Here is a 13,575-nt window from a genome sequence, read left to right as displayed (position 1 = left end):
CAGAGTAACCTCATCAAGTGACATTTCATTTTAAAAGCCTTAACAATGAATTGTAAACATTAGAAGTCTCTAAGTTGACTCCATCCAGCATAGCGTCAACTAGAATCTATTGCTGTCAGTTTTCTCTCGCCAAGACTTAATTATATTTTTAATCTTTTAACGTTAATTATTTGAACTCAATGAACAAAAATAAAAAGATTCATTGTTTGTAAGTAGTTACAAGTCAATCTTAAATAAAAATGATTACTGCAGAAAATGCAGTGATTGGTGGACACAACTTAATCGTAAGTTATGTAGACTATACTATAAAATTATGTGAACTGCGTATTTCCATAATTTTTTGGGAGACATGTTTTAAATTAAAATGCATATGAAAACAGCACATTCAATTTAATAAAATGAATACAATACTCATACAGAATCATTTACTCGCACATTGTAACATATCGTAACAGTTATAATGCTCATGACTTTTACAAAATTTTCACTTGTACATCTTAAATTAATGATATTTACATCTTAAAAGTGATCCATACAAATTGAGAAATTAAATTGGTTATGAAAAATTTATCACAAAATTGTGCTAGCTTTTAAATTAAAAATTCTGTTGATTTTGGATTCAAGTTCTTAAAATGTAGTCTTGTCATATTAATTTCGTATACATTACAATCTGCCAAGTTTGTAGTGAAAAAGTTGTATTAGTCTTTATATATATTTTGGACCCAATTGGCATTAATTAAGCACATTATACAAGGAAAAATGTGTTACAGTGGTTAACTTACTTAACAATAGAACCCCTCTAGTCCGCACCACAGACTACAGTATATTTACGGTCAGTGACACCACGACAAGTCTTTACTTACTTTCAGTTTTATTTTTGTTTTCGTGAGCCAGCACGTGTCGTTGTCTGATGCTCTTTGCTAAAGTTTCATTTCGTGGAAAGTATCAGTGTGTTTAAATCAGAGAATTATAGTTTGTATGCTACAGTAGCTGTGATGGGAGAAAAGTGTAGCATTCACATGTAATGGAGTACATGGTCTACTACTGTGCGTGGCACCAAGATACGTCGAGTCATGTAGTTGCTTTCACATTGGTATCGGCAACCTGTTCTATGCTGGTTGTAGACTCAGAGAGTCTAGGCATTGACTCGAATAAAGGCTGAGTGTCAATATACATCGGATTACCAAGCATTCTCATATGATCCGATTCACCACTTGCAAAGGTAGGAGGTGTGACAATAGCTCTTTCCATCAAGTGAAAAATTGAAATTACTACAGAGACTGGACAAGGTTGATTCATTTCAGAGTATTGGTTAGAAGCTAATATGGAAATCACACAAAAAAAACTGACAATACCGACACCTCCCTGATAATCTAACCCTTTTATGTTTTGACCCTACCTTCAGTCTTGGTTATGGCGGATTAGGAAGGTTCTAATGTATTATAAAGATTATAAGAATAATGAGAGTTGCATTAGATAGTTGTCACTGAAACAATAATCGTTTGCTAGTTAAATACTGTCCTATTTTTAAATAATGCAATCATGTTCTAATAATGTATTACAATATGGATCAGTTTCATATACAATTCTTTTATACAAAACATCGTAAAAACTGATTTCACTCCCCAAATCAGAGAGATTAAACTTTAAACCTCTTGAGTTTCAAATGTAAATCTTGAGCCAAACATGTTTATAAAACCTGTAGTATAGTAAAATGTTCATGAAGTTCTTTATTTGTTTGTCACTTAAAAGTTTTAATTTCCCTTTGAAATTGCTGCAAGATTATATTTGTATGGTAAAGACACTTAAAATTAAGGAATAAATACTACATATGATGTAAAAATGTAATGTAACTAAAAAAATTTTACAAAAGGGTTCCTTTCCAAAATGCAATAACACATTGGAAAAATCTAGTGGCACAGTATTAAATTTTCTGGGCAGTGAGGAATGGGTTCCAATTTTAAAATTGTATGCTCAGCTCAGTCAGCTGAAAGCTGCGTCTACTGTCTCTGTACAGCGGAGTTTTGGATTGCTGTTGAGACTCAGAATGTGAAGATGCTCGTGATGAGAGTATGAAGAGCTACGTAAGCCAGAATAATACCAACAATGCACAGGACCAAGATGAAGCACCACAGTTTTTTCTGGAATAAAAACAATAACAAAGTTAGAGGTCATATCCGTTGCATTGTGTGCAATGTATCATATGACACAGAAAGACATTTTGCTTGCTTTTGTATGATTTTCTTATTCACTCCTACAGTATTAACATAGGTTCTTTGTCAGACAGGCAGGTTTCACTGTGTAGGTTTTATCTTCAGCCTACTTAAGACTGGTATACAGTGTTGGGTAACAAATACACACTTCTATTACAAAGAAATAGGGAATACAATTTTACATTTTATAGATATTTTAAATATATGTAAATCCAAATTTCAACTGTGTCATATATATATATATATATATATATATATAAATAGAGATCTGTGGAACGAATTATAAGGTAATCAGTAAATTAAAAACATTCACTGCATATCACAATCTTGTGGTGTCCTAGAAGTCAGTTAATTCATTATTTTATCAATTTCTTAATTAGTAAAGTACTGTACATTTAACACCTTAACTGCAGGTCTGTACTAGTGACCTTGAGTATTCTAACGATACAGCAAGCATTGCAGTGACTACCGTAGTTAATGTGTTATACATTGATATGATGGGGTCATATTTTTTTAAACATCTGCTAATCAAAGGCTCAAGATTCTTATGGATGTCTCAAATATGGGAATGAAAATAATTTAACATTAATGGTCTCAGATGGGTATGATATTTTTAAATAAAAAAATGTTCTGCACAGTATGTCATGTAAGGCTATCTTCATAAATATCAAATTGAAGGTGCATAGGTAATTTTGAATAGTTTATTCTCTAAATGCTGAAATGCTAATATATTTTTTGAAAAATCGGGAAAGTATCACCCTGAAAATATAGTTGTGAACAAAGAAGCGGTTAATAAATATTTAAAGCTTATGAAATATTTTAATTGTTTGTAAGTGGTAATAACCTAGAACACATTTTTTTAAATGTAAGTCTCTACTGTGAAGTAACAGAGAAAAGATTTTGTTTAGAAATTAATACCAATTCATGAGTGATATAATTTTTAATTGAATAGAAGTACTTTATGAACTCAGTGTGGGCTAGCCGATAACTAAAAAATGATGAGAAAATCAACCAAAATGAAAATTGATATTCTTTAAGTGGCTAAAGCAATACTCAATATTTATCTCTGAAAATGCACCTTTAAATCTCACCGTTGTTAATAATACCAATCTTTACTGTACTTTCAATAATATATATATATATATATATAAATATCCAAACATACATGAAGTTATTCATCAGAATTGCTAAGTAAGATAAATAATATTGTAAACAGATACTGAACCCATATAAAAGCCGTCAATTTAATTTTAGCAGATCATAATCAAATTGAGAAAATTTTCTCCCACATCTGCATGTACTATTGTCATATGATATGGCTAAAAGTGACACTTGTTGTGGAGACTGGGACAGAACAATTAAAGAAATACTATAAATTTTAAAAAACACTAGTGAGCTTACATTACAGTTAACTATAATGTCCCTGGGCATTACAACTGACATTACAAATATGATAGCAAGTCTGTTATTAAAAAAACTAGCCAAAATCAAAATTGGTGTTATAAATAATGATGTGGAATTATTTATTTATTTTAAATTTGTGGAAGGAAAAGTGAAAATGCTAGCTTTTATTGGCAATGTTTTAATATCTTCTGAAGTGACTTTTGATAAACACTGATTATTTCATTACTCATATTTGTTTTAATTGGGATTATCATGAATATCTTTATTGAAGAGTCTCCATAGTTTACTCGCATTACAATTAATATGACTAAGATGATTTTGGGGTTTGCTGTTTAGCTTTTTCTTAAGATGTAAAATACTTTTAATAAAACCAAAATGTGTTACCCTTTGATGTATATGCCAAAATATACAAATATTTTACAAAAAACTGGTTGAAGCGTTTACATGTTGTTAATCAGTTTTTATAGTACCCACTGTATGTATTCTCACTTAAAATGTTTTATTTTTCTAAGCTGAATAGCAAGGAATAAGTTAGCCAAAGCAAGCCAACCAAAGAATGAAACTGTATTGGTTGTACCAGAAAATTAATTTAAAATTGTATATAAACTTTCTATCGTCTGTCCGAGCTGTTACAACATGATTATTCCACCATCTGTCCACGCAATTCGTACATTACTACGTATACACTATTAGCTAGTGTCATGAATATAGGTCGCAAGTGAATTCAATTTGCTTGGAGTTCTAAAACTACGACTTAAAATCAGCTGTTTGTGTTTTATTCGAAATTTAAAATACAGATGTTGACATGCAATAGTTTGTTTACGTTTGAAAACATTGAATCAACTAAGTCCCATTTAATGATGTCAAGTGTGCACAAAAGATTGTCTTGTGTGTTGTGATGGATTAGTAAAGAGGTGGAAGGTGAGGAATAATCATGTTGGAACAGCTCGGACAGAGGATAGAAAGTTTATATACAATTTTAAATTAATTTTCTGGTACAACCAATACAGTTTCATTCTTTGGTTGGCTTGCTTTGGCTAACTTATTCCTTGCTATTCAGCTTAGAAAAATAAAATCTATTATTTTTGAGAAACGTCTAAACGGAAACTTAAAATATGGAAAAAAAATGTCTATACGTATTTTCTATTTTGTTCTTAAAGAAGTGTATATAGTTTAAATACAACTAACTGTTATAATACTAGTATCTAGTTAAAATTGTAACAACCAGAACTTAGAAAAAATAAAATGAAAGCAATTGCTTATCATTTTTGAATGTTGTTCACAATGTCCTAGTATTCTATAAAAAAATTGACTGGAATGGGTATATAAAATAGTATATAGAGGTAGAGAAAACAAACAGTTACTGCCTCCCTAGTAGTCCAAGAGTTAAGAGCCAATTTACATTGTATAAGCACTCGATCTGGATTTTCTTGAAATCAATAGAAAACATTTTAAAAATGTTAAAATGATAAATCATCAGCCACACTTGTTTTAGTAGAGGTTGAAATGGGAGGGTATCAAAAGGGTTAAAAGTATCAAATGGTAATTTTTCTCAGGCTATATATTTTGAAGGAAACAGGATTTGTCCGGAAATTTGCCATTGTTCAGTGATACAAAAAATCAGTAACACTACGTTTTGGAAAGAAATTCACAGACCAACCATCAGTCGAGATTAGCCGCTTTGGTTGCCAATTCTAAAAAATGAATTAAAAAGAAAACCAAAAGTATCAAACAGATTAGATATTTGTAATAAACCAATGCAGAGTCACAGTATGGTTTTAAGAAGTTCATCTAGCATGAACCAACCATAAAAAAGCCCACTCCTGTTCCCTCCTTTTTTACCTCCATCTTGTTTCTGCCTTGACGATTGCCATTTACTATTGGCCTCTGGTCAGTCGTAGGTGGTTGGTTGGTGAATGAAGACCTATTGTGACCTGTATTCTGTAGTTCAGTTTAATTAATTAGTGTTGTGTTTTGTTTTTTATTAAGTGCATGTTTTATTAGAGTTAATGAAATTGACGCACAACATGGTGGGCGTGTCACAATGCTCTGGTATGATTTGTTTATTTTAACCTAGTTTGTAATTTTAAGTGTTAGGTTAGTTGTTTAACTGAAGAAGAGATCTGATTGTAGATCTCGAAACATAGTGTTACTGATTTTTTTTAAAATCACTGAACGATGGCAAATGTCTGGAAAAATCCTGTTTCCTTCACAATCCTTCCATTGTCAAAAAAAAAACTTCAAACAAAGAATTATAAATTTTCTTAACTTGACACACTTAACTCTTACTGTAAAACATGTAAATCCGTGTCAGTTAACAACTTATAGACCATTAAAGTGGCAACTTTCAGTATCTTTATCTAGTTTTCTCATGTTGGTACAACTATGTTTGTGTGTTTAACAGCCAGTTTTAATTGTATCAAGTTGGAAAAAATATAATCAGAAAAATTATTTTTTTACGTTTTTAACCCTTTTGAACTACCAAAATTTTTTAACGATCTACAATTTTGTCACTAAAAGGTCTTTGTTGATTAGCTGTGATAGTAGAACATGAGCAGAAAGCATAATTTGATGCACTTGGATTCATGTCAAAATAAATTTACTAAACCTCAGGCGAACCAAGTTGAGGCAGAATAATAGCAGAAAACAAAAGCAATTTAGATTCAAACGGTATAAGCAGGATATACTGTAGCACTGAGTAATGCAACACGACGCTGGAAATTTTCTTACTGGTAGGAACCTTGCTCACAGCAATCATCAACACAAAGTAAGAAATTGTTATAGCAAGCAGAAAAAAGCAAGGTACTATACAGGGTGTGCCGTAAGTAAGATGCCAAACCAAGTTGGGACATCAAAATAAACAAAGAAGTTTCCTAATATATTTTATTCAGTGTTTGTATCCATTTATAAAGTTAATTTTTGTAATTGTAATTGATTGAAAGTCTCCGGTTTTAAGTTATGGTATGGTAATTGTACCTGGATATTTCTCTTCAAGTTAGTTAATGATTGCTAAATATTGTGATTTAAAATTTTATATCTTTAATCGTGTTTACACGAGAAATATAGGGAAATATATTTGTATTACTATTGTGTAACTAATTTATGTAAAAGTACATTAATTTATCTCTACTTTAACTCTTAGAAATCCAATGTCCTACTGGTAGGTCATTCGATTTTCCCCAAAAACACCAACATAAATCTTTAGGTATCAAGTCAATATTCATTATTTATTATTAAAAGCAGTTTTTTCCTTTGTCGATAAAAAAATACATTATTTATAATATTCAATCTGTATAAAAATACATAGCACTTTTGACTAATGACGCAGTGTCTAATGTTGAAACATGCCATATCTCAGCTCACGTCACAAGATGTAGAAGGTAAAAATTTGTTCAATTTAAATAAATTATAAAAAACTGTAACTTCATAACTAACCCTCTACTGGGCATTGGCCTTTGAACACCAACTGCTTTATTATTGCTCTCTGCTTTGTGCTGCCATCATGCAACTATATTTGTATCTGCTAATCAAAACAGGTATTGACCGTACCGTTGTCCTTGTTCATTGAATGATTTTGTGCCTAGTGATGCTATCAAGGAGTACATATGAAACGTTTTATTGATCCCTTCATTGACAGTGATTTAGTCGTTTTTCATTACAATTCCTTCCAATTTCTGTTTATATTATATTGAATTATTGCAACTATTACTTTATTATAACTTTCTGCGACTACTGTTTCACTGGTATATTGTTATGTTTGTACAGTTATTTGTGTAAGACTTGTACAGGCTGAAAGATTCCATGTGGTCTCCTAGATGCGTGAGAGGGGAATCGCGGGTGGCAAGGTGGGGAGTGGTGGTGAAGGGGAGCCGGCTCACAGAATGAGCTCATGACCTCCCGCTCCACTCCACATGACCAGTAGGCTCCACATGAGCGCATCGTCGCTCCACATGAGCGCATCGTCGCTCCACATGAGCGCATCGTCGCGCCACATGAGCGCATCGTCGCGCCACATGGAATCTCTCGGCCTGTACTGTTATTTTAATATAACAATACAAACAAAAACTTCTGTAAACGAGCTTTTGTTTGAATTTAGTTTACTTAATAGGTTTATTAATTTTTCTAGTACCTCCATATTGTCGAGGATTGAATAATGTATAATATACAACAGTGTTGTCCGAAAAGAGTTCTTGAAATAATATAAACCCAAATATCCTAAGATCCCACTGTGTACATGGACCTCTCATTCTTTTACCAGATGAAATAATTTTTTTTATTTTAAAATTAATAAATAATCAGAAACCCGGTCAGTTGCCATACCATATCCTGGCAAGGCTATTTGGAATTAAAAATTATTTAATTAAAATGTTTACGTGAATACCATAATTCTTTTTCATTTTAAATTCAGTACGAATGGAAAGTTCAATACATATGCAAATTTACTACAACACCGTTGCCTACCTTTTTTCTGGCAATAATACTTGGCAACTAGGTGTGAACAGGTAAATGGGTGTGAAAATTTCCCATCATTCTTTTTCTCAAAAGATCAAATATGAAAATGTAGGTATTTTTATTGCAAATTCAATGGTATATAGTTGCCTTTTTTAATCATGACAAGTCTTACAGTTGCCGCGATTTAAAATTTCAATAATTTTATTTGAAAATAAATGGTGACAAAGAGCGCTATATACGTTGATATGTGCGTTAAAGCAAAAAATTTAAAACTTAAAATTAAGTAAAATAATTAAATAAAGAAGAAATAATATTTGTTTAGACAATAGTAGAAGTTTTAGATCGTGATTAGATAATTAAGAGAAATTCTATTAATGGTGCAGAATTTTGCTGACAGTAAAATTTGTCAGTAATTTATTGGAGTGTTTGATCATATATTAAGCATTTAGTTTTTAATAAGAAGAAGCTGGTAAAATGTAAAGTTAATTAAGTTTTGAAATTCATTTTTAACTATAATGGTTGAACAAAAATTTTATTTCTGAATAGACTTTATTGATTTTCAGTAAAAAGTAGTGTTGATTTGAGGCTGCTAAGAATCAATAATAATTTAATCAATGCTGTTCTTCATTAAATCTGAAACTAGAAATATTTTGAAACTTTTATCTTTGACTACTGCAAAAGATACACCTTGGGGTGAGAAAATATCAATTTATTACATTTTGCTACAAATCATTCCCAATCTTCTACAAATAGCACTATCAAAGAGCAATAGAATTTCACTCTACAAATCATTAATGATTTTTATAATGGATGTAGGATTATAAATCTTCAGGACGTTTTGTAAATATTTGTCATTCATTAATAAAAAAGTGTTTTTGCTTCTATAATGTACACACATTATTAAAAACGTCTTTATTTATACTATTTAAGCTTTATAAAAATATAAGCACTGCTACATGGTACATTTTAAAAACATGTGTTACTTAAAACGGGTATGCACGTTAAAGAAAGTAAAATTACTTATTTAAAAATATTTATTTATAACTTAATCATTTTACCTACATGTATTATATATTATTATTTTACCTATATGCTTGGTTTTATAATTAATTAGTTATTGAATTTAATAAAATATGTTTCTATGCCTTCTAGTATCCTTCAATTCTGTTATTTGCCTAATGTTACAATAAACTTCAAATTTCAAAACAAATTATAAACTGAATAGAATTGTATGTTTATGTTGAATATCCTTTTAGAGAGCATTTTAATTTATTACGAAGCAATAAAAATTTATTTATTTATCTTTAACTATATATCTATATATCTTTACCTATATATCTATATATCTTTAATTATACATATATATAATTTCAATAAACATTGAATCACAAAAAGTACTAGCTCTGCAGGGAGTCGAACCCGGATCTCTCACTTGCCGGGTGAATGTGCTACCATTACACCACAGAGCGCTTTCTTTTTCCGATTCAATTATTTTGTATTTGGCCATATCTGTCACATATGCGTTTAAATAAGCAAACTAACATATGATCGGAAGACCAAATACCTGTCAAACGGCTTTTATTTTCATTAAATTGTATAAATGGCAATAGCCTTATTTAATTTCAATAAACCTACCTCATATATCATAAACTACCAGATACGGCCAAATACAAAATAATTGAATCGGAAAAAGAAAGCGCTCTGTGGTGTAATGGTAGCACATTCAACCGGCAAGTGAGAGATCCGGGTTCGACTCCCGGCAGAGTAAGTACTTTTTGTGATTCAATGTTTATTGAAATTATATATATATATATATATATATATAAATTATATACTGTATACAGTAAGCTTCTAAAGAAGCTTGCAATACCGGCAAATATCACCTTGGTGCTTCACAGTAGGCCTTGACACCTTAGAGTTGGTGCTCAAAGGGTTAACATTAAAAGTGTTTTTCAAGTTCTTTTGTCTAATGCTCTAATAAACGAGTATCAAACAATTTGGTTTATTTTTATATCCTTACAACAGATTTGTGAAGGTTTATTTTTGATGTTTTAAATATAACTAGGATATTGAAACTATTTCTATTTTAGTACCAAGTTAATTCATAATAAAGAAATTTTCACACAGAATCACATCACAGTAACTTTAGCTCTTTTTGGGTTATGAATGTTTATTACAGAACAAATGAACTGACAAATCCTGAACAGGAAGATAGTACACGTGTTAATTGAAACTTCTTGTATGAAACGTGAAAAGTTCCAAGATGTTATACAAGTTTGGAAAATCACTAAAAGACCAAGTACTTAAAAAATACACACATGGAGTTCTCTTGTGGAAATAGATTTGATAAGAAACATAACTCACATATTAAAGTTCGTCTCACTGATAAGAAAGTTATAGTTATAACTTACAGGACTGAAGATAGAAAAGAACTAATAGGGAAAAGAAAATCCTAAATTAAATTTATAAAAAACTTTATTATCAGAGATATGGAAAATGAGAAGACAGATATACGAGCTTAAATGAGGCATCTTCCCCAACTTGGCAGGGTGTGAGACAGCCAGGAGGAGTGAGAGAGAGTGGGGGGGGGGATTTAGGAATCAGGAATGATCAAAGCCAAGTATCCAGTGGGTACAGAAATGTATTTTGAAAGTATCAGTCATCTTTGTACTCTTTTGGAATTAAGTCTGGTATTAAGCTAGGTCTTTTGCTAAAATTTGTCCTTAAATTAAAATAGACAGAATTTTAAGGTGCAACAATATACTAAGCTTTTTAAATTGTTGTTCTTGTGTAGAAATGATTTTTATAAATTATTTCTAATGAAACAGTGTTTCAGAATCATAATTATATGCCAAATAATGTATGTTAAATAATTTGTGTTGAAGAACCATTCAATATTTCATGTAATTGGTAAATTGAATATTTATTAATATTTTCAAATTAATGGTAGGTGAATAATTAGCGTCTCAGCTTATCACCCCTGAGTTCTGGAATCAAATCCTGGTTTTTACTTGACATATTTATGGATGCTAAAAAATAATCAGCTGAACTTGGCCTGAAATTATGCAATAAATAGTCCCAAACTAGAACTTTATCCATCCATTCAAAAAAGATCATATTTTGAAAATGTAATTGATTTATCTTATATGTCTGTATTGTATAAGAATATTAATTCATTTTTATTTTGTTAGTTATGCATCATGTTTTGTAGAGTTTTTTATCTGTAATTCATATCAATGTATTTTTAACATTGAGTACAAATATCAGTTAAACTAGCAAATATAACATTCCAGAAGAAAAAATATAAAGAATCTATAAAGTAATCTTTGAACTGTGCATGTAAATGTCAATAAGTTAAATTTAAATATCTATATTTTAATATTTCATTGTAATGTATAGTGAAACATATGCAAAGCCTCTATCAATTTGTGTAATAAAAGTAAAGTTAATCTGCTTTCATGTTTCAATTTCCATCTCTCACCATAGCCACCTAACTTTGTTCAACCGTCATAGTTTGTGCCATCTGAATTATATGACTCATATTCAGGTCACACTGGGAAATATAGTAAAACTAGCGTAATAACTTAACGACATGTTCTTTGAAACTTCTTTGTTTATTTTAAACTTCTTTTGTTCAAACCAAGTTCTTTTCCAAGTTTGGCAACTTACGGGACATCCTCTGTATATGGATTTCTCCTTAAATTATGAAAAATGTAAAAATCACCCCAAACTTTAACTTGCCAACTTATAAATCTTGAAACACAAGTGACGTAGACGCACTAGTGGTCGAATCCTCAAGCGCTTTAACTGTAAAAGTACAAGAGAAAGTTCAAGTCTTCCGGGGAGTTAGTGAAATCATATTCCAACCTCAAGATGATGAATGGCACATTTTCGGCACAAGGCTCTCACATGCTAGCAATGCCAAGTATTTGGTGTTCGAGAGACATTAGGGGAATCGGGTAATGATTTGGATATTTTTGAACCTTTTATTAAAAAAAAAAAAAAATAAAAATAAAAAAAAAAAAAAAATCACACTAATAATTTTAATTATTTTTTACTATATTTTTGTAGCTTTTATAGTTCTTTTTGTACAGTTAAAATAATGCTTTCATTCCAAATGACTTTTATAGGTGATGGGATCAAATGCACTGTTTAAATCTGTTGCTGGTATGTTTTTGTGTTTATTATTTGATGATATCGCTCATGTCAGTTTTGAATGTAATGACTGATGATGTTGAGAAAAATATAATATACAGAACATACATGATTTACATGTTCATGAGTAATAAAATAGTACAAAATACACAATTGTTAATAAGATATAAATAAAAATGTTAATTTTGTTAACATTATTGACATTGTGCTCCTTGAAGTTTCATGAAAGCAGTAACATATAATAAATCATATTGGTTATATGTTCACTTATCAGTTATATATATATATAACAGTTTTATAAAATGTAAACAAATGGCTTAAAATGTATAAATTCTAAAAAAATTACTTTTAACTACCACACAAAAAATACTAAATATATTATGATAAGATAGTATCAATATAATGTTTTGGGGTCAAACATTATCAAGGATTGTTTCAAATTTAATTTTAAAAATTTTGTATAACTGAGTTTTGTTAATGTATTATATTAGAACAACACAGCAGTTTTACAAAAAACTTAAAAATTGGTAAAATGATTTTTCAATGTAGGAGTGGACACAATACATTTCAGGGTTGTCGAGTAAATAATTATTACTCTGCTATCATTATGGCACACATTATAACTAATCTATGTAGTTACGTAGATAAACTGTACAAGGTTCGAATAATAAAATAAAAATATGAAGTGTGACGAAAGATTTCTTGTGTAAGTCAGTAATATTCTGGAAAGTTTGCTGACTGTAGTGTTTTGTGAGTAAATAATTAAAATCTGATTTATTTGTATCTTCAACAAACTAATCTGAATCTCCCTATTGTTTCAATTAATGCAAGGAACTGCCATTTTTATTTAGTTGATTCAGATATTGTACGGAGAGTTAACATGAGTACAGTTATTTTATTATTCACAAACTACTTAACTCACCCTCCTTGCTGACTTCTTTTTGGTGTAAGCTTTAGACATTTCAGTGTTACCATCAGCGACTTTGGTGGTACCGTGCTCTATGTTGTATTCTATCACATTGATCATCTCACCCTGAAACAAGGAACTGATGTTTCTGTCACAGTTCGCATTAGGTAACAATCATTTAAACTTAAGTCCTGTTTTGAGAGAAGTTTTCTAGAACATTTATCAATACTCTGTGCTGTATTCTTGATGGAAGTCACATGGTTTAAATACAAAAGAAATTTGTATTACTTGTGGAAATAATAAAAATATCTTTTGTACTAACATGTTAGTACACATAAGAAAGTTGTCTAAATACGAATCATTCATGAAAATCCTCCTCCAGGTGAAATATCATAAAATATAAGATAAAGCACAAATAAAGTAAGTAATTCCATAATATGACAA

General features: G+C 30.3%; 1 protein-coding gene across 5 annotated transcripts in view; it reads right to left on the bottom strand.

Annotated features, from left to right (window-relative positions):
- Window positions 1-373: 373 nt before the first annotated feature.
- LOC124367660 (syntaxin-1B-like) overlaps window positions 374-13,575 on the bottom strand; it is a 56,068-nt gene continuing 42,866 nt past the window's right edge. For 4 of the 5 annotated variants that reach the window (XM_046824662.1, XM_046824663.1, XM_046824660.1 and 1 more), the window contains exons 9-11: window positions 13,147-13,257; window positions 11,811-11,876; window positions 374-2,141 (exon numbers count right to left, since the gene is read on the bottom strand). In XM_046824662.1, the coding sequence (XP_046680618.1) occupies window positions 2,043-2,141; window positions 11,811-11,876; window positions 13,147-13,257 (276 nt within the window). In that variant the 3' untranslated portion in view covers window positions 374-2,042. The remainder of the gene's footprint in view (window positions 2,142-11,810; window positions 11,877-13,146; window positions 13,258-13,575) is intronic. The other variant, XM_046824665.1, reaches the window with a different exon arrangement.

Source organism: Homalodisca vitripennis, chromosome 8, assembly GCF_021130785.1.
Source record: "Homalodisca vitripennis isolate AUS2020 chromosome 8, UT_GWSS_2.1, whole genome shotgun sequence".
Classification (NCBI taxonomy): Eukaryota; Metazoa; Arthropoda; class Insecta; order Hemiptera; family Cicadellidae; genus Homalodisca; species Homalodisca vitripennis.
The sequence above is the reverse complement of the archived record's forward strand: the minus strand, read 5'-3'. Positions and strand labels throughout refer to the sequence as shown.